At 39.3% G+C, this 19,704-nt stretch overlaps 1 protein-coding gene across 1 annotated transcript; it reads right to left on the bottom strand.

The window, feature by feature from the left end:
* Window positions 1-720: 720 nt before the first annotated feature.
* LOC146375643 (glutathione hydrolase 5 proenzyme-like) lies at window positions 721-19,422 on the bottom strand. The gene is made up of 15 exons (XM_084946711.1): window positions 19,320-19,422; window positions 15,722-15,741; window positions 15,435-15,561; window positions 14,946-15,264; window positions 10,628-10,755; window positions 10,446-10,553; window positions 7,543-7,720; window positions 7,294-7,454; window positions 6,923-7,069; window positions 6,660-6,790; window positions 4,817-5,001; window positions 4,560-4,651; window positions 2,309-2,415; window positions 2,024-2,134; window positions 721-1,936 (listed from the first exon to the last, which is right to left on the bottom strand). Exons 1-15 carry the CDS (start codon window positions 19,420-19,422, stop codon window positions 1,799-1,801), a joined length of 2,055 nt encoding a protein of 684 aa, XP_084802837.1. The 3' UTR covers window positions 721-1,798.
* Between the last annotated feature and the right edge of the window lie 282 nt (window positions 19,423-19,704).

The following is a 19,704-nucleotide window of genomic DNA, read 5'->3' as shown; positions in this document are numbered from 1 at the left end:
ATATACACTTTAGGACTGGGGTAAAGGGATCAATAACAATTTGAAATTTATAATTTACAGTTTGATGATTTAAAGTCTCAGACACAATCTGTAGGAAAGGGGAGGGGCCGGCTGCTTCAAATAAGAGCACATTTCATTCATAATGTTGTAAATCCAAGCCCATGTATTCATGTTTTGAATCCTGGGTTGTGCGAAATCCCAGAAATACACCTTAAACAAAGTGAATCTGTGAAGTAAGGTGTAGGTCTATTAGGTCATGTTGTGGTGATCCTCAGGTTGGGGGATTGGTGTTCATACTGGAGTGCAAAATTAAAACCAATGGAAGATAGACAAGAAAAGTTCAAAACCATCAGGTGCTCAGTTTAGAAAAAAGAGAAAAGAAGAGGAGGAGAAACAAGCAAAAGATACGGAAAAGCAGATGTGTCATTGGATAATGGCAGGTCATGTATCCTGAAACAATCAGAGTCTCATGAATAAAAGCAATAGGTGGGGAAAGGATGTCAGGACGTTTAACAGAGGCTATGGTGTAGCGTGGAGAGAGAGTGTCGTGGCTGTGGATTGCAGGCTGACTATAGGCACCACAGTCACACACAGTGCTTTAATGCACTGGACAAGACTACTCAGTATTTTCATGCAAGATTGGAAACAAAGTTTTTGAATCGTGATTTCCAAAAGGCAGCTTGGATGTAATCCAATAATGAAAACAAGGCAGACATTAAACACTGAAGAAAGGACTTTATTGTACACAAAATTGAGAGTTTCAAAACAAAACATATCCGTTCAAGTCTGGGTTATCTATATCTATCAGTAAAACACATTAAACAACTATAAAGGCAAACTGTTGCTTCGCAAACTGCTTGCCTGACTAACTTTTACCCTGACCATATCAGCAGAATTACCCACACTTTATAACAGCACAACAATAGCAGGATGAACTAATAAAGCAAAAAAAAAAAAAAAAAAATCTTAATACACAAACTGAATTAAAAAAAAACAATACTAAAAAGCATTTAAATGTAGCTAGTAATATTCAGATAAAAAACTGACCTTTCTATTTGGCTCTAACAGTCTGTGAGTTCCAGCTTTGTTGATGCTGACATCCCTGTAACAGTAACTGCAGGTTATGCTGGTCTTTTTTTTTTTTTAAATTACAAATCAATTGATAACTTAGGGTACACTTTAGGGCAGCCCTATTTTATCTCCCTTCTGGACAATCCAGTGGGTTAAAATTTACAAAGTAAACATGAATTTGATAAGACTTGAAAATATGAATTGTTTACTGGTGGAATGGAACATCAAGTCTGTAGCTCTTTTTCCAACAATCTTTTATATAACTAAAGATTTCTGCAGTCAGTCTCGTCCTGCTGGCCTGATGCTTAGAAAGAATGCAGGTTGAAGAAACAGGCATGGGCTTCACATTTCAACCTGAAAGCTGTGACCTTGTTTAGCCTATTCTGTGTATCAAAAACCAAAATGAACAAATATTTAAAAGGTCATATTGATTTTTTTATTTTTATTTTAAAAAGACGGATATCAACAGCAACCCCTGAAATTAAAAAAAACAACAACAACATCGTTTTTACAATGCTGTCTTTGCACTATTTTGCATGTGACATTGGATTTAAATAATCTGGTTATCGCATTATGTTTTCAATATAACAAACTTTTTTAGACACATGTGTAAAGCATGAATGATCTATTAGTTAACAGACGAATATAGATTTACCAATGTTGTAGCTACAGCAGTGTCCATAACCTTAAGACCATGCTGTATAACTGACATCACTGACTCTTGGTCTCAGTAACCAGCTGCTTTGCCTTTTTTCCTTTTATCAGACCATGCAGAGATACAGCTGCCCGCCTTTTCCACAGCATTAACTGTGTTGTAGAATTTTACTATTTTATGTCCTTTAGCTTCAAGACCATCAACTACATCCTGCAGGGCAAAGAGGAGAGAGAGACTCAGATGGAACAAGAGAAATAGAACAAGGCTTTTATCATTTGAATACACTGAATATATTACCTTTTCAAGCTTCGATTCAATTTCTACTTCACTTTGACAGTCAACAAAAACAACAGGAGTAATAATTGCCTCCTCAAGGCTCTTTCCAAACCAAAGGTGGTTCATGAGCGCCTTGAAGAGAAAAAGTAATTCTATGAGATGAGAAAGTGATGATTACAGGATAAATTAGTGTGAAGAATCTTGTTACTATGGGCCAAGCTTAAACAGCAAAGATGGGCATCAGTCTGCATCAATTTATTTTATTTAATATGTAATGGCACCTTTGTGTGTACCATGCATACGTACTGAGGCAACTGCCGGTGGAATCATTTCAGAACCAGACCCTCCAATCACCAGCGTCTTCGATGGAGACTTCAGCACAGATGGGGCTGTATTGGAGGGAGGCCGCTCCCCTGAAAAATACAACAAAGACATTGAATTGCAGGACAAAAGTAGAAAGCAGTCAGTATCTGGCTGCTTTCTTGATTGTTGGGTTTTTCTCTGTATCTATGAAGCGCCTTGAGGCGACTTTTGTTGTGATTTGGCGCTATATAAATAAAATTGAATTGAATTGAATTGAATTGAATTGGTGTGGCCACCATTTGCCTCACGCAGTGCAACACATCTCCGTTGCATTGATCAGGTTGTTGATTGTGGGCTGTAGAATGTTGGTGCACTCTACAATAGCTGTGCGAAGTTGCACATACACCTGCCCATACCAGAACTCCACCGCCACCATGGGCCGCTCAATCCACAACGTTGACGTCAGCAAACCGGTCACCCACACGAGGCCACACGCGCTGTCTGGAATCTGCCCTAAACAGTGAAAATCGAGACTCATCCGTGAACAGAACGCCACTCCAGCATGCCAGGCGCCATCAAATGTGAGCATTTTCCCACTTAAGTTGGTTACGACAACAAACTGCAGTCAGGTCCAGACCCTGATGAGGACGATGAGCATGCAGATGAGTTTCCCTGAGACGGTTTCTGACAGTTCGTGCAGAAATTCTTCGGTTATGCAAACCGATTGTTGCTGCAGCTGTCCGGGTGGCTGGTGTCAGACCATCCTGGAGGTGAACATGCTGGATGTGGAGGTCCTGGGCTGGTGTGGTTACACATGGTCTACAGTTGTGAAGCCAGGTGGATGTACTGCCAAATTATCTGAAACACCTTTGGAGACGGTTTATGGTAGAGAAATGAACATTAATTTCATGGGCAACAGCTCTGGTAGACATTCCTGCAGTCAGGATTCCAATTGCACACTCCCTCAAAGGAGGGGACTTCTGTGGCTGTCATGGTCCCCGTGTCTGCCCAGCCGGCCCCGCAAGGCTACATGTGTTTTTGCTTTGAAACGCAGACCTTCTCGTCGCTGGATGATTGTGCGAGACACGTTAGTGATCCTCTCTAGCTCTTGTGAATGTTAGCTTGTGTAAGATTCGTGACTTTGTGTAACCTGCCTTTCCTGTGTGATAGTTTTCCTCCCCGAACCCGTGACCTTCCCACTGGGTGGACGTGTGTGTGTTGGAGTATAGGAGAAGAGAATGAGTGCAAGAGAGTTTTCCTCTGGACCTTTCCCTTGGACCCTCGGAACCCCGGATTTTGATAGGCTCAAATCATGGTCATAAATATTTTGAACTTGTAAATCAGGATTTGTATGTGTAAAAAGAATTTGTGTGTGTGTAAAAAAGTTTTGTATCTGTAAAAATAATTTTTGTGTGCGTATGAAAGATTTGTGTGTGTCCAATCAGAGAACCCATCTGTTCAGTGCAGAGTTTCACACGTATTTTTTAGTTAAGTCCACACACAAATCTTTTTAACGCACACACAAATTCTTTTTACACATACTAATCTTGATTTACAAGTACAAAAGATTTATGACCACAATTTGAGCCCATAGGATTTTCCCCCATTGTATATATTCTGCACTTGGTGTTTGTAAATAAACCCGCTCTGCGCTTGAGTCCCCGCAACCGCATGTGCCAGCTGCATTGTGCTGTGTGATCAAACTGCACATTTTAGAGTGGCCTTTTATTGCAGGCAGTCTAAGGCACACCTTTGCAATATTCATACTGTCTAATCAGCACCTTGATATGCCACACCTGTGAGGTGGAATGGATTACCTCGGCAAAGGAGAAGCGCTCACTAACACAGATTTAGAGAGCTTATGTAATTTGTGTTTATAGAAGGTCACTCAGAGCTCAACTGTGCCTGTTGTTGAAAACATTTTAGCAGGCTATGACATTAGAAAATGCAATTTTAATCCAAATTTATATTATAATATAATATATATTTGGATTATATTTATATTGTTTTCATGAATGGTCAGATGATGCGTCACAATAAATTACGAAATACCATTTTCTCTTCTGATTTCCTCAATGGTACTATTTTGCTATTATTAGAAATAACTTAAAAAAAATATGTCCTCTCATGAAAATAATTTCAAGAAAAAAATTAAACTCTTTGTAGTATTAGTTTTTAAATAATCCGCCTTCCTCGTCTGATTACTTGTATTTCATAAAAAATAAATGTAAAAAGCATCCTGCTGATCTCTTACCAGGAGAGAAGCTATCAGCTCTACCACAGAAGTCAGACAGCTGGTTGTTGAGAATGATTCCAGTGCTTGGAGAGAGGACCCCGGAGCCAAATCTGTAAAGAATAAATATTAAATTAACTACAACACCAAGACACTCTTTGTAGTACAAAAATAGTCTAAAAATAAGTTCTTCCATAATGTCTTAAATCTTCAGTTTCAAGAAAAAAAAATCTGATAGCTGGTTTCTAGCAGTGAAACAGAATGATGCAGGTACTGACTCGTCGTTGATGCTGCTGGTGACAGACACAGCAGATCCATCTTCAGCCAGCACAGATATATGTGTGGTGCCGATGCTGTCCATATGTGAGGTGTCGCCATAATACTGGGGATCATGAGTCTTTTCGCTGCTGATCAAGCTCCGTTTGCTGTCTGCAAAGCTATCCTCTGTCAAATTCTTTGCCATCTGTGTGAAATACAGAGAATTAATAAAATGAATTAAAACTAATTAAATAAGCACATTACAGAAATACATTGCCATCAAGAAAATTAACCAGTAACAGGCAAATGTTAACAGAATTTTGATCATTGATGCATCACTGATGCTGCTGTTGACAGACACAGCAGGAGCATCTTCAGCCAGCACAGACCAATGTGTGGTACTGATGCTGTCCAGATATGAGGTCAAGGTGTAATTAACACTAGGGGGTTATGACACTGTTTAGTGATCAAGCTCCATATGTAACTGGCAAAGATATATTCTCTGAAATGCTTTGCCGTCTGTGTGAACAACAGAGCATTGGAAAACATCACATTACACAAAACGGACAAATACTAAAATGATAATAATACACATTAAAATACTTAGAGACAAATATTAAAGCAATTTAGGTTTATGTGCTTTGAAAACTTTTATTCATACTTAAATGTTTCAAAAGTTTCATCAGAATTATGCTGAAATGAAAATGCAGAGTTACTGGGAAATTTTTCATAGTACTCTAAACAGACCTGTGAAGTACACCGTTAGTGCTTCTATAAGAACTTTAATTGTAAGTAGCAGCCAGGTACTGATAATCAAATGCCCCTGATTAGCTGATAATTAGGAAGGGTGAACACCTCTGTAAAAGCACTTTGTAAACACATAGTCACAATCTCACTCCAGCAAATTAACCTAAAGTCCGACTGTGCAAAGCTCAGAGATATTACAAAAAACTTCAGATCTCTTCTCACCTCAACTCATTATCAATGTGCATAGACTGACTGTGGTGGGGTGAAGTTTATTGATAACTGCAGGCAAGGGGTGAAGCAGTGGGTTCAGGCAGAGCAGAGGCTCATTATTTTCATCATGTCCCCCCTATTTTAGTAACACACCAGGGCCTGGATGCAGAGGTGGCAAGTAGAAGTAACTAGTGTTAAAAATTTGAGTGAATCTAAGTGAAGTTGGCTCTCTTTCTTATCTCTCCCTGTGAAAAACAGCAGTTGGACCTTTAGCTAGCAACACACTGTGAGACAAGCTGCACACAAACAGTCTGTGTGTTTGTTGATGTTTGTTGAGCAGACAGAAACGTTGCACAGCCTCTTGTGATTAATAAATCAATAGGATTACCTTTCATGTGTTGCTGTTTCGACTTAAATCGGTTTGATGTTTAAAGGCTCGCAGTGACAAAATAATAACTTCCTTCAAATGCTTTAAAGCAAAAGAGCCTATTTTTAAAGTGTAAGGAGATGAAAGGACAGATGTTTGTTTATAAACGTAAGGAGTAAAAGTAAAACAATACATACTCAAAGTACAGATACCTGAAAATTCTGCTTAAGTACAGTAACTAAATATTTGTACTTCGTTACTTCCCACCTCTGCCTGGAGGAGAGTAGGTGCAGCTCGATTTTTCAAATATACTGATAATTATAAATTAAATAGGTACATTTATAATTATAAGTAAATTGAGCTAACAATGCTAATATTATGCTCATGTTGAAACCAGGGCATCCCCTTTAAATATTTTGCACTATTTGTTTTGTGTTTTGTGATGTGGTATTGCTACTTTTACTTGTTTAGTCACTTAAATATAATCATACTATATGCAATAAAGCAGGTGCAAATCTGTAGGATTTTCAGATACTTACTTTATCCGAGCTGAAGTTTGGATCTCTGATATATTTCTTTAATCCATTGGCAAATTTTAAAGCTTCAATATAACGGTGATAAAACAAAATCTTTTCATCAGTCGTCTTAGGTTCTGAATTCATTTTGTATCCTGAAAATATAAATAATTTTTATTTTTTGGATTGAAAACATCGATTCTTAGTGTATCACATTTGTAAAGATTGAGAAGGATCATTTTCTTATATGAAACAAACTCTACATGCTATAAGCAACAATCAGGAACCTTTCATGATGTTGAGGATGAGGCTGAGGATGGCTCCCCCTGCAGGGGGCGGAGGGAAGTACAGCTTATACTCTCCCAAAGAAATATTCCACGCATCAGTCACTTTAGCTTCATACGATGCCAAGTCCTCCAGTGTGAGTGTTCCTCCTGAGCAAACACAGTGAAACAAATGATTCTGCTGAGCAAAAATGAACACAATGCATTTCATAATCAAGACTTTGAATGGATCCAGACAGATCACAGTGTGGCCTGTGAGAGATGACAGATTTTTATAGAACTAATTAATTTTCTAATTTGTAATTAGATCATTGTGCCTGTCAGACATAGAAAATCATCAGAAAGAGAGCTGGATGAAACCCATCTGATAATACCTGCATCCTGAATGTCACTGATTAAATTCTTTGCTATTGTTCCGTTGTAAAACACATCTGGACCCTCGTTTGCGATCATCTCCAAAGTGTCAGCCAGTTTCTCAAATTTCACAGTATCACCGGTCTTAAGCAGGTTCCCATTTTTATCTAAATATAACTCCCTAAAAGACAAAGACAGTGAAATAAAGCTGAACCATTAATTGTTTGCTCTTTGTATTTTTGAAATCACATTGTGGGTGTTTTTCATACCGTATTGACGTATTATTAATGCGTGGGATGTGTTGACCTTGATAGTAAGGAATAGGGAATCCTTCTCTGGCTAATTTGATGGTCGGCTGAAAGAGGTCGGCCCACGGCAACTTCCCATAAAGCCGGTGTGCCGCTTCATAACCTCGAATTTCCCCAGGAACCCCAATCCATCTGCTAACTGGTTAGATAGATAATGGATAGTCAGTGCTGGAAAGTCACACATACATTTGCTCGTGTTTTAAGTAAACTGTAAGGTCCTGACCTTTAATGATCTGAGATGACATTTGTTATATTTTGGTGCTTTGTAAATACTCTATTCCATTCTGCTCCATTTCAGAGGGAAACACTGTAATTTTTAAATGTGTTTCTGTTTGTAACTGATTATGTTAGAGATAACATTTTGCATCTTACAGTTATTTTTAGTTTATTTCACTATATTTACATATTTAAACTATTTCTGGCTTAAAGAAGCATTTAGCATATCTTATACTTACTTTTCTTACTGTTTATGCAGCCTGTGTGCAGGAGTGTAGCACAGAACTCTGGGCCATATAAATAAATGTTGTCTGTAGCCCCCTTTCTTTCCTTGATCCATCTTTCTCACACATATTCTAATTTATATTTTCTTTATAATTTATATCTGCCACAAGCGAACTGCTCCAAAAAATACTCCCAGTTCTTATTGCGCTCCATCCCATACTCAAAAGACACTTCTTAACAGAGACTATGCTGATGCTATATATGGATCCACAGCTTCCCTTCAAAGTCAAAACACTATAGATGATCAGGAAGTAATGCAGGAGGGTCATTTGTACTCTGCTGACAGCAACATAAGAAACAGGGACATGTGCATCCACAGCAGCCTGTGTGTCTGGCCCCACTTCAGGATCTCACAACATTTCCAGCTTCACCTCCACAGACAGATAATCTGCCACAGAACGAGTGAAGATTAGCCAAAGCAGAAACAATGACTGATAAAGATGGACTTGTGAGGAAAGTTAAGATTGGTCTTGGGGTTGAATTTATATTATCTGGAGACCAGAAAATGGGAAAGATGGGACAGCATTCTGGCAAGCTGTCTATTGTTGAACAGCCTATTCAGAAACGGATCTTTCTCTTAGAAGCTGTTTAATGTGACGATTATATTTTTATTGTATGAAGACTTTATGTGTGGACATTCTCTGCAGACTCGCATTGATAATTCTATTAGAGGTGGACAGATCAATCCAAATATCGATAGTATCAATACCATCACTGATATCAGTATCAAATCGATCCATCCATCCATTCTTTGGCGCTTATCCTTTTTCAGGGTTGTAGGGCGGCTGGAGCCTATCCCAGCTCTTAGGGCAAGAAGCAGGGTACAGCCTGGACAGGTCGAATTTGGCAAATGTGCAGTGATTCAGCTCAAACAGTAAAGGGCTTTAACGTTGTTAAGTGCTGCTGTTTTTGCAGCTTGTTATCACGACTCAATTCAAAACCTTTGAAGGTGATTATATTACTGCCTATGGAATTGGCTGCTTGCACATCTGGCAATGCACCATCAGTGCTGAAAGGTGTACACAGGTCTTAGAGCAACTTACGCTCCCATTGAGTTGACATCTATTTCAGCAAGACCACGCTAAACCGCATACTGCATCTATTACAATAGCATCTCTTCACAGTAGAAGTACCTGGGTGTGGAAAAATGGCCTGCCTGCAGTTCAAACCTTTGACCAAGAAAAAAAAAACACATTGGGTGCATCATGAAATGAAAGATATAACAAAAAGGACCCAGGACTGTGGAGCAGCTAGAATCCTATGGCAAATAAAAATGTGGGTTTTTTGACCCGGTATTTGAATTTCTCTGGACTTGTTAATTATCCCTTTAAGAAGTATAAGATCATTTATGTTTTTGTTGCTGAGTAAATTATTTTCTTGTATTTTGAGTTTGATTATGTTTTCTTTGTGTCCAGTCTGTCTCTGTCTCATCTGAGGGTCCTGTCTTTAGTGTTTTAGTGTTTTGTTCTTTTGTCCAATTGTTTTGTCCTAGTTTAAGTGTGTGTGTGTGTGTGTGTGTGTGTCAGTGAAGCTCGCGTCCATGCAATAACGATACTGAGGCGAGTTGTTTAAGATATCCTGAACTTCCATAAATAGGAAACTCAAGCCTGCTTTAATGTTAGCTTATAACCAGCTGTTGATGTTTAGCTGGTTTGTTGTTGACTGCCTGGAGTTGGAAGCGCTGATTGTCCAGTCTGTTTACAGTAATTAAATAATAATGCTTATGCACTCCTTAGTGTGTTAGAGTCCTGACTTTAGTTCAGGAGATGAGGTTTGAGGTGAGGAGGAGGATGACATTTTAACGAGATACCTGTCATGCTGTCTCTTTCCTTCGCTTCTTTGGTGACCAGATCCCTATCTCAGATGATAAAACGTAGGTATGATCCTTCATATCTTGAGTTTGTCTTACAGACTAAGGTGCAGAATGTAAAAAATACCTCTACAGATAACTGACTACACCTTTAAAACTTTTGTGTTACATCTTGTGCATGATTTGGAGAAAGACCTGTTAAGACCTGTTTGGAGAAAGACCTGCAATCTCTCTGGTTGTTTCTGAAACTAAGGAGCATGTGTTTCATGGTGTTAATTTATGCTAGATTATTCTGATAGTGTCATATATGACACCAACTCATTGTCTTTAATAACTGCCAACGGCCAAACCCTCTGTAGTGGTTTGCTTGATCTCTTTTTTCTTTTCTTTTTTAATATCCTAGTTTTGCTTTTTTGAGGAAAGAGGAATGACTCACAGTGTGCCTTAGCAGTCACCTGTACAGAATAAATTAGCTGTGGCATAAATGTGAGTCCAAGAGCAGATTAGACTAAAACATTATAAATATTAGCATTATGGAAGAAAAACAGCGCACCTTCCGGCCACTTCATGCTCCACTTTGTGGTTTTAGGACACGACTTAAACAGGTCAGAGTTCACGTTGCTGGGGACAGTCTCTCTGGAGTTGATGATTTTCACTTTACCTTTGAAAAGATGACATATTATTATGTTATTCCCCAGCAGGGCTGAGCAAAGAGGAGCGAGGGTGTCTTGTTACCGGAGCTGTCCATCACTGTGAATATGACCCCGCCTCCGATCCCTGCGCACTGTGGGTTGATGATGGAGGTGCACAGCAGCGCAGCAATGGCAGCATCTACTGCAGAGCCGCCTTTCTGAAGAATGTTCCTGAAACAGTTCATCGTTATCACTCTAGTGTTATTGTTATCATGTGTGTTAGAGGCGCACAATGAATTTAATTTTAGTGGTGTCCTCGGGATTCCCATATGCTTGTTTGCCATTCACCTAGGGACCATTTTTGATCCGAGGACACCACAAGGGTTACAATTGTAACGTCAATTAAATTGCCTTGACTGAATAACACAACAATGTGTTGTCTTTGTTGTTATTGCATGTGCTAAGGATGCACACTTCATTGAATTTTATTTCTCAATCATGTCCCACAATTAAATTAACCTGATCATTTGCAGACAAACAGGAGGATCTTGAAATCTAAACAGCCACTTTTTTGGGTGTCTGTGAGGAGCCTAGCATCAGGACTGTGGACAAGCTGGAGACAGGGCAGAGCGGACTGACTGAGACCAGTGTAAGGTCAGTTGCAATCGTCCAAGTGGGAGGAAATGAGAACATGAATTACAATTTAACCATCTTTCACAGAAAGAAAAGTCCTCATTTCAGTATTTAACCACCAAGTTAAATATGTCAAATATCACACCAAGATTTTTTGCATAGGGTTTGATGCTGGACAGATGAAGCTGACCGCAAAGCTCTCTACTTAAACTGAGCACTTTGAGTGCTCAGTTTAAGTAGAAAAGCAATTTAAACAACAGTTTAAAAGTGAAAGCAGTGCTCTGTGGATTTAATCCTGTGTTAGGTTTTAGTAACTGCACTGAATTTAGGTGAGTAAGGAGGACCAACTTTATTTTGATCCAAATATTTGTACATTAGTGGGGAAGTTAAAGTTTGTATCCAAAGTAGCAGAAAAGACAGTAGCATTGTGTTTGCAAATTAAAAAATGCAAGTAAAATGGTTACATACTGTTTCAAACAAATAAACTAAGAAAAATATTGAAAGTTGTAGCAAAAAGAGGTAAAATAAGATGGCAGATTACAAGGTTTAAATTAACTGAATTGAACCCTACATGAGAAAAAGCTGAGTAATTAAAAAATAAATGAAAGAATCAAAAAATATTGAATGTAAGCTGATATTCTTTAGGGGACTGGGAAGACTTGATACTAGAACTGTGATTTAAACAAGTCGCTACTTACTAAGGAAAGTATGAATTACATTCCAGGCTCCTTCTATACCAGGTAGTGTTATGGTAGGTGCTGATACGCATTTATATGTGAAAGTTTTGGTAATATCTCTTTAAACATTTGTTTTCATGTTGGCTTGAAATACAATATCACTGTTGTACTGCAACTTAAGTATGCGTTTAAATGTAATGCTTAGGAGAGGCAAAGCGTGATAGCCACATGTTGGACTAGCACATCTATTACATGCTTTACCGTGATACTGGGATATTATTCCCTATATGCCTCTATGTTGTCAGACGATGTCAGTAAAAATACTGATTTGTCAGTCGGGAACAAAACACGTCTTAGATCCGGATCTTTGAAGTGGACGATGGGATCCGATTACACACACACACACACACACAGAGAGAGAGAGAGAGAGAGAGAGAGAGAGAGAGAGAGAAAAGTAGCAGGGTAGCAGGAAGAGAGACGAGTAAGACAATAGCGGTAAGTGGGTATAAAAAGATTTATTTTCGACATATATGACCTATGAAAGATATAGGCTAATGCAGATTTTGCTGTGGACAATCCGTTTGTCAGGACGTCATTTTTAAATGTAAGTTAATTAAGAAGAAAAGCCATCTGAGAACCTAAAGAATAACACATTTCTTAACGAATCAACTAAAAAAAAGCGACTAACAAGTGTTTGTTTTATTTCTTTTTTAAATTCATTACATTAGCGTTTTATTTACGATAATGTAATAACGTATGTCCGGTAGAATGTCTCGTAAATAGGGAAATGGCGTGAAGATTTTGCATTGACCTGTATTATGCACATCTCACTGAATTTTGCCTTTTATGAAATGGCATATTGGTTTTGTAAAGAAGGTGAAATTAGAATGTAGTTATGAGTAGTTATCTTGTAAATAGATATAGAAAAACATAAATCCATGATGATGACGCAGGTTACGCCATTCTCAAAGATGTTTTAGCGCTAAAGTTTGCATTTAGAACAGTGCATAATATTATGCGTAATGTGAAAGCAAAAATTGTGTCAGAAGTTTGAAATGTTACTCACCGTCCAATCTCTGAACATTTCCCGGAGTCTGCGGCCACTGCAGCTTTTGAGAACGTGCAATCCTTGCGCGACGGGGTACAAAAACATACTAGGCAAATTACACCAATTGTAATTACAGCAATAATTATGAGTACACTTAAGATGATAACGCAGTATTTCATATTTTTGCATCCTTGTGTTTCTTCTCCTGACTCAGGCATCGCTGTTTTCTTCTCTGCGTAATTCACTTCCTCTGAAAGTTTACAGCTTGTTCATTTTCCAAGATAGCACAGTGACGTACTGCGCACATATATCCGCTGTGGGTACTGGTAGGCGTAGCGTAGCGGAGACGTGTGTTTGTTCATTGGCAAGCAGAGCGACCTTCTACGATATTTAACGCTGCTTCCTCTGCCTCTCTCTGTGGAACTGACCAGTGGAACCATGAAGTGCCGATGTTGCGGTGATACGGGGTTAACCTGTAATATTGGTGACTCTAGTCTGTGATGGGCTTACAATGACACAACCATTCAGTCACATGAATTTCTTTATTTACTTTATATACATATGAATACTTTTTCTCACTTTTTCCCACAAAACCCTGTGTTTGTCAATCACACTTCACTCAATACAATTTGTTTTTTAAATAAAACATTTTATAGTCAGACATTTTTGGATTAGTAGCTCCTTAGTGCCCCCCTCATTCCTTAATCCTCTCTCTCTCTCGCTCTCTTTCTCTCTCTCTCTCTCACACACACACACACACACACACACACGCACGCACACACACACACACAGAAGGAAGATAGATGAGTAAGACAACAGTGGGTACAAGGAAAACTGGCTGGAAAGGTGGAAAAATTAAACAGTGAAATCTTGATGCACTTCAGTTACATTGTAATACAAAGACTGACTAAAACTGTTTCCTTAATGCTGATTTTTTAAATTTTTGTTTTACATATTTTAAATGTATATTTTGTTGTGTAATTGTCTGTCATTTTACTGTAAATAGCTGAAATTTTATAAATATTATACATCCAGTCAGAGATTGGATTTTTTGGCAAAATGACATGGGTATTTGTTTTTGTATTTTAAAGTGTATTTTTGTTACTTCTTGAGAAAAATAGTCCATAAAAAATAAACATTTAATATAATGTTTATTATATACATTAGTAATTTGTTTTACATATGACTTTATTTTTGTTAAAGAATTATTTTCAAAAACAGAAAATTTGATGACCTGCTTGGGAGCCAAAAAAGCCGTCTCTTTTCAGTGAGCTGAGCCATAAGGACCAGCTCTCTCAAAAGAGTTCGAATTCCCATCATTAGTAAGAAACAGTTGTAAATAGTTCTAAATAGCATTACTAGCATTATGACCTTCAGATCAATCTACTGACCTTGAAGAAGAGGTCAAATCTGGCATGATATTTTTAATCTCTATACTGTACTTTCTATATGTTGACAATACATACCACATCTGTAAGAATCATAGTTTCTAAGTTATAAGGCTTTTTCTCCATTTTCGACCAATAAATCGTTTAGTTGACCTTGGAGACCTTGGTGGATGAAGGAAATTTTTAATAGATTAATTTATTGAAATTAATATGACCCCACTGTAGCACTGTAAAATTGTAGTTCACACTTTTGTGTGATTCTATGTAAATAGGGCAAGACAGTTGTAAAATACAATTTAAATGTAAAAGTTTATTTTTCATTATATAATGTAAATGATAACTTAAAGTACGTAAAAAGCTTTACTTATTACATATATGAACTATAAAAGATGTAGCTTAATGCAGATTTTGCTGTGGGCAATCTGTTTTGTCAGGATGTCATTTTTAAGTTAATAAAGTAAAAAAAAGCCATCTGAGCCAGATTTCCAAACAAATCCACTCAAAGACAGCGATTAACAAGTCTTTTATTGTTGGGGGGACATAACCGCACACCTCCATGATGAGACGCCGGTTACGCAGTTCTCAAGGATGTTTTAGCGCTAATGTTTGCATTTGGAACAGTGCATAATATTGTGTGTACTGTGAAATGTGTCAGAAGTTTAAAATGTTACTCACCGTCCAATCTCTGAACAGTTCACGGAGTCTGCGGCCACTGCAGCTTTTGTGAAAGGGCAATTAGTGTCCTTGTCCGACAGGCCACACTCACTTTTGCCTCTCATATACCCCACTTTATCAGCTGTTAGACCAGCTGTTAGACCAGCTATTACACCAGCTATTAGAGCACCTAGAAACACACCAGCTAATACAAGGAGACATTCGCGGATGTAATTATGACTCTTATTTGCCCCCTCAACGCCCTCGCTGGGGCGGAAAGTACGACGCTCCTCGTTTGACTCAGACGTCGCTGTTTTCTTCTCTGCGTAACCGTCGGTAGTTCACTTCCTCTGAAAGTTTAGCGCTTGTTGATTTCCCAGATAGCACAGCGACATACTGCGGATATATATCCGCTGTGTGGGTACTGATAGGCACAGCGTAGCGGAGATATGTGTTTGTTCATTGATAAGCAGATGTAGCTGCTACATCGTTTAAAGCTGCTTCCCTTACCTCTCTCTGCGGACGCCACACAGAGCGCTGATGTTTCTTGCTCATCTCTGCAAGACAGTGGTTGGACCTCGGCTTTTTCCTCCTTGTGTGTGATCCCACCAGGGATAGCGTGGGCATCGTTTTCCCACTGAAAAAAAAATGCATCATCGACGACACTTATCCCTGTTTTAGCGACTTCCGACTGTTCATGAGCCACGCGCTGATCTTCCTCGCCCAAACCATAAAGCACTTTGCATGAACATTGTGACTTTTAGTCTCTGGTCAGTGATGTTGGTTCACTGTCTGACCGAGATCTGTGCAAGTCCGTCTGTGGAGGGGAGCGAGGGAAGAGACGTTACTACAGCAAATTATGATCTTCAGTTTGACTAATATCAAGTGCAGCTGAATGTTCGGGTATCTGTCAGGGCTAATATGAATTGCAGTTAACTGCAATTTAAAACGAAACTTAAAAACTGAAACAACATTTTGTATTTAGATTGATGTGAGCTTCAATTTGGCTTCAGATTTGGACAAATTTGTCAACACATTCATCATGTGTTGAAGCACTTTTGAAGCACTTTTGTTGAAACTGAGATGTCTGAGTCAACTGCATTCAAAATGTTTGTATTTTAAATTCTTCTCCTTTTCTTTCATTACATATTATATCTATATGTGTTGTATAAATAATTAAAATAAGTACAAATATATGATGCACAGTGTTCACAAATATACATGTGTCTGATAATAGGACAACTGGTTTGCTCAAATTCTTCTTAAAGAGCGGATAGCATCAGGGACGTGTGATTATCTAAGAATGGAAAACATTTGCGCTAAATAACTATTTATCTGCATCATATTTCAACAGATCTGCAATAAGCAGGACTTTACAACTTTTCTTACAAGTTCTTTCAAGTAGATTTCACAGTGCTAAATTATCCTTGACAAGTGATACTTACAAGGATACAAATAATCTTTTTTTCACTGTCATATATAAACATTCCCCACTCACCCTGTGGGTGGTCTTTTGTCCTTCAAGACCACGTACTGTACTAGAGGCCTGGGAGCTTGAGGGTCCTGCGTAGTGTCACTGTTCCTAGGACTGCAGTCTTCTGTACAGAGATCTCAGATGTCATTCCTGGGATCACACAGCCTGCACCTGGGGTCTTGCCTGGTGTGGTAGACCCCAGTCTCTATTGATCTTGGGCTTAGGCTTGTTCCTGTGCTCCCATAAGTCTTGCCTCTATGTTGTTTTTCAGACCAACTTTGTCCAGCCATTGGTACATTTTCTGAATGTCAGTACAATACATGAAGTGCAGGGGCCTGTCCTTCCATGATGGTTCCTTTTGTTCCTCCTCTTCTTTGTCAGGTATCTACTTGCTGAAGTATAAACTAAGCACATGATCAGTTTTGGCCATCTTTCTGATGTACTCTTGGATCTCTCTTGTTTCATCCTGGACAGTGTTTCTGACACTCACTAGTCCTGGGCTTCCTTCTTTCTGCTTAGTCTACAGTCTCAGGGTGCTGGATTTGGGGTGAAACACTTTCATGCATGGTAAAGAAATTTCTTGTCTGGGTGTACTTGGCTTCTATCTCCTCTGTTGTAAACACTAACCTTTCAGCACACTCACTTCACCAGATACACCTTGTTTCTTTTCCTCACCTTGGATTCTTCTTCTTCTTCTTCTTAAATGTTATTGGTGGTTGGCAAACAACTGATTGGTGCATTACCACCACCACTAGTATGGAGTGTGGACTGGAATGAAGTCTCCTGAGTTCATGCATTATTTTGAGTTACTGAGTGACTTGAATTACACTTTGTTTCCTTTCACAGTTAGCAGTCCATGTGTATCTTTCCTTTAATACTGATTATTCAATAAAACGACAAACCTGCAAGTTATTGATGACTGTTCATTCTCATCCTGACCGGATGAGCCCATGATGGTTACTATCTCCAAGCACCTCTGAGCCTTCCTTCAAAACATTGTCCTTCGAGCCGGAGCAGTGTTATTGTCATGGATTCACAGCAGCCATTAACTAAAGATTTGAATTGAACTGAATCTTTATTTTGAACATGTTAAAAAAAATACAATCACTGACATAAAAAGGGAACAAACAAACAAAGCAACCACAGTTACAAAAACCAAAAAATGAAACAAAAAAAACCCTTTCATGTTCAAAAATTTTTGTCTCAAGATTTGAGACATTCCAGTCATGACAGTTGACCTCCTGCCTACCTACAACAGTATGAGGTTCAGTATTCTGGAGCTAGAAGTGCTAGATGTGAGACAGAGTCAAACAGAATGCCAGTATATTGACACAGTCACACATGGGCTGCAGGATTCTCCCCAAGAGGTAGAAATGCAGCCAGAGATGTGCCCTGCTCCATTACCTACCAATCAAGATGAGGTGATGAGGGAACTCCTGATGACGATGAGGGAGATTAGGCAATGCATGATTCATTCATCTCCTCTCCATTCTCGCAGTTCCTCCAGATCTTCAATTCACACTGTCTCACCTGATGGAATTAAATCCTCTCTATGCAGTTTACAAGCCATTCCTCAAACGCAACAGCAACATGAGCAGTTCCCAGTGATTGAGCCAGCAACCTGTCAATCACCTTCTCAGCCCCCACAGGTCAGCCGTCATTCTGGTATAGTTCCGGCTGCCAGCCCTCCTTCACTGAATTCATCAATATTAGCTGCTGCAGTTCCTTCAAGTGGTTTGCCTAGACCAGTTTTTCCTACACAAGATTTCCTGGCCACACCACTGCAGGGTCCCCACCAGATTTCCTGTGTGCAACCTGCTGTTCCTCTAGATGAAGACCCCCGCTCAACCTCTCATTTGCATTCCTGAACAAAGGCAGCACCCTCCTTTAAAGCAGCAACCAGCTACATCTGATGGTTTGCATGAACAGAAACCTTCAGTACTCATTACTGCTAGTTCTAGTCACCCTCAGCAGGGCATAGGTGTTGATGGGCTGGATCTTGCTCTTCCTGTTCAGCTGACTCGTCAGCAGTTGCCTTACCCTCTGCAGGTATTTGGTGGTTCAGGATTTGCCAGTGGCCTCCTCATAGTTCACATTTGCTGGTGGGATTCAAAGGTACTCATAACTCTCCTTGACCACATTGCCTTCTGGTAGTGCAGTCCTCTCAGTTCTGACTACCTTCCTCCTCTCTGTTACTATCTGACTAAACCAGACTGAATGACATTCCAGTACTGTTGGGGTGTGGATCAGTAAATCGATGGCTCTGAGTCATAATCCTTTTTGTAATCAATCCAGGTGGTGCACAGGTTACACAGTCTGATCTTATAGTAATCTTATAGTAAGTGAATGCTAAATTTACCAGTAGTTAGTGCTTTGCCCATCTTATGATTCTGACAATTCCTTTCTGGGCCCTGCTCATGTATTGAACCATGTGCCTGTGCATCTTAGCTGCTATGATACCTGATTGGAGCTTCCAGCTGTGCTGAAGCAGGTTATTGGCTGGATGCTGAATGGGACCACTTCCTTCTGGAGATTATTGGGGATCAGGCATGTCCGCCCTTGTGTCTCATCAAACAGCAGCTGGGTTATTTGTGCACTCAAGTGCTCATGGAGTGCAGTTAGCTTCTTTAGCCATTAGGCGTGAATCATATCAGGGCCTGGTGCTAAGTCTTCATGCTTGAGAGTCTTTCTTGGATGTCTGTCACTGCAATGGTCACTGGGAGGGAGGTTGCTGTAGTGTGCTCTTATCTCCACTAGCCACTGAGCATTGTTGTTATGTGTTATCTTTTCCCATATGCTCTTGCAGTATTTTCTCTGTTTCCAACCTTTGTGGGAGTGTTCTCCTTTTATTCCCCTGCCACTGAGAGTATAGCTTGGATGGTTCAATAGAGAACATCTAGTTTATTTTGTCTCTCTGGTACATGTCTTCAGGCAGTTAGCCAAGGCTGTGATTCTTTGCTTGGCCTTTTCCAGGCCCTCAGGGATGGGTAGCTTGCTGTGCTTCTTGGGCACCTCGTTCTTCATCACACCTTTCTGCAGCTCCAATAGATGGCTAACTACCTTCCATGAAATCTGAACAATACACTCACGTGGTAGCTGACCATACCTTCTATCAGAAACAGGACACCATGGTCTGAAAGTTAACTTTAGCTACTGAAGACCTTAAGCTCGTGTTTTCAGTGTTACTGAACCTTCTGCTATCAATACAAAAAATTACTGTGAATGCCACTGTATGAGCTTACCTTGTGTCATATTTTGTGCATTATTTAGCAGGGGCGATTTTAGCCCATTTTTGGGGGTGCTTCA

The sequence above is a fragment of the Perissodus microlepis genome, chromosome 12, assembly GCF_051167445.1.
Source record: "Perissodus microlepis isolate ML-2025 ecotype Zambia chromosome 12, ASM5116744v1, whole genome shotgun sequence".
NCBI classification, from domain to species: Eukaryota; Metazoa; Chordata; class Actinopteri; order Cichliformes; family Cichlidae; genus Perissodus; species Perissodus microlepis.
Note: the sequence above shows the minus strand (reverse complement) of the source record. Positions and strands in the feature narration are given on the sequence as shown.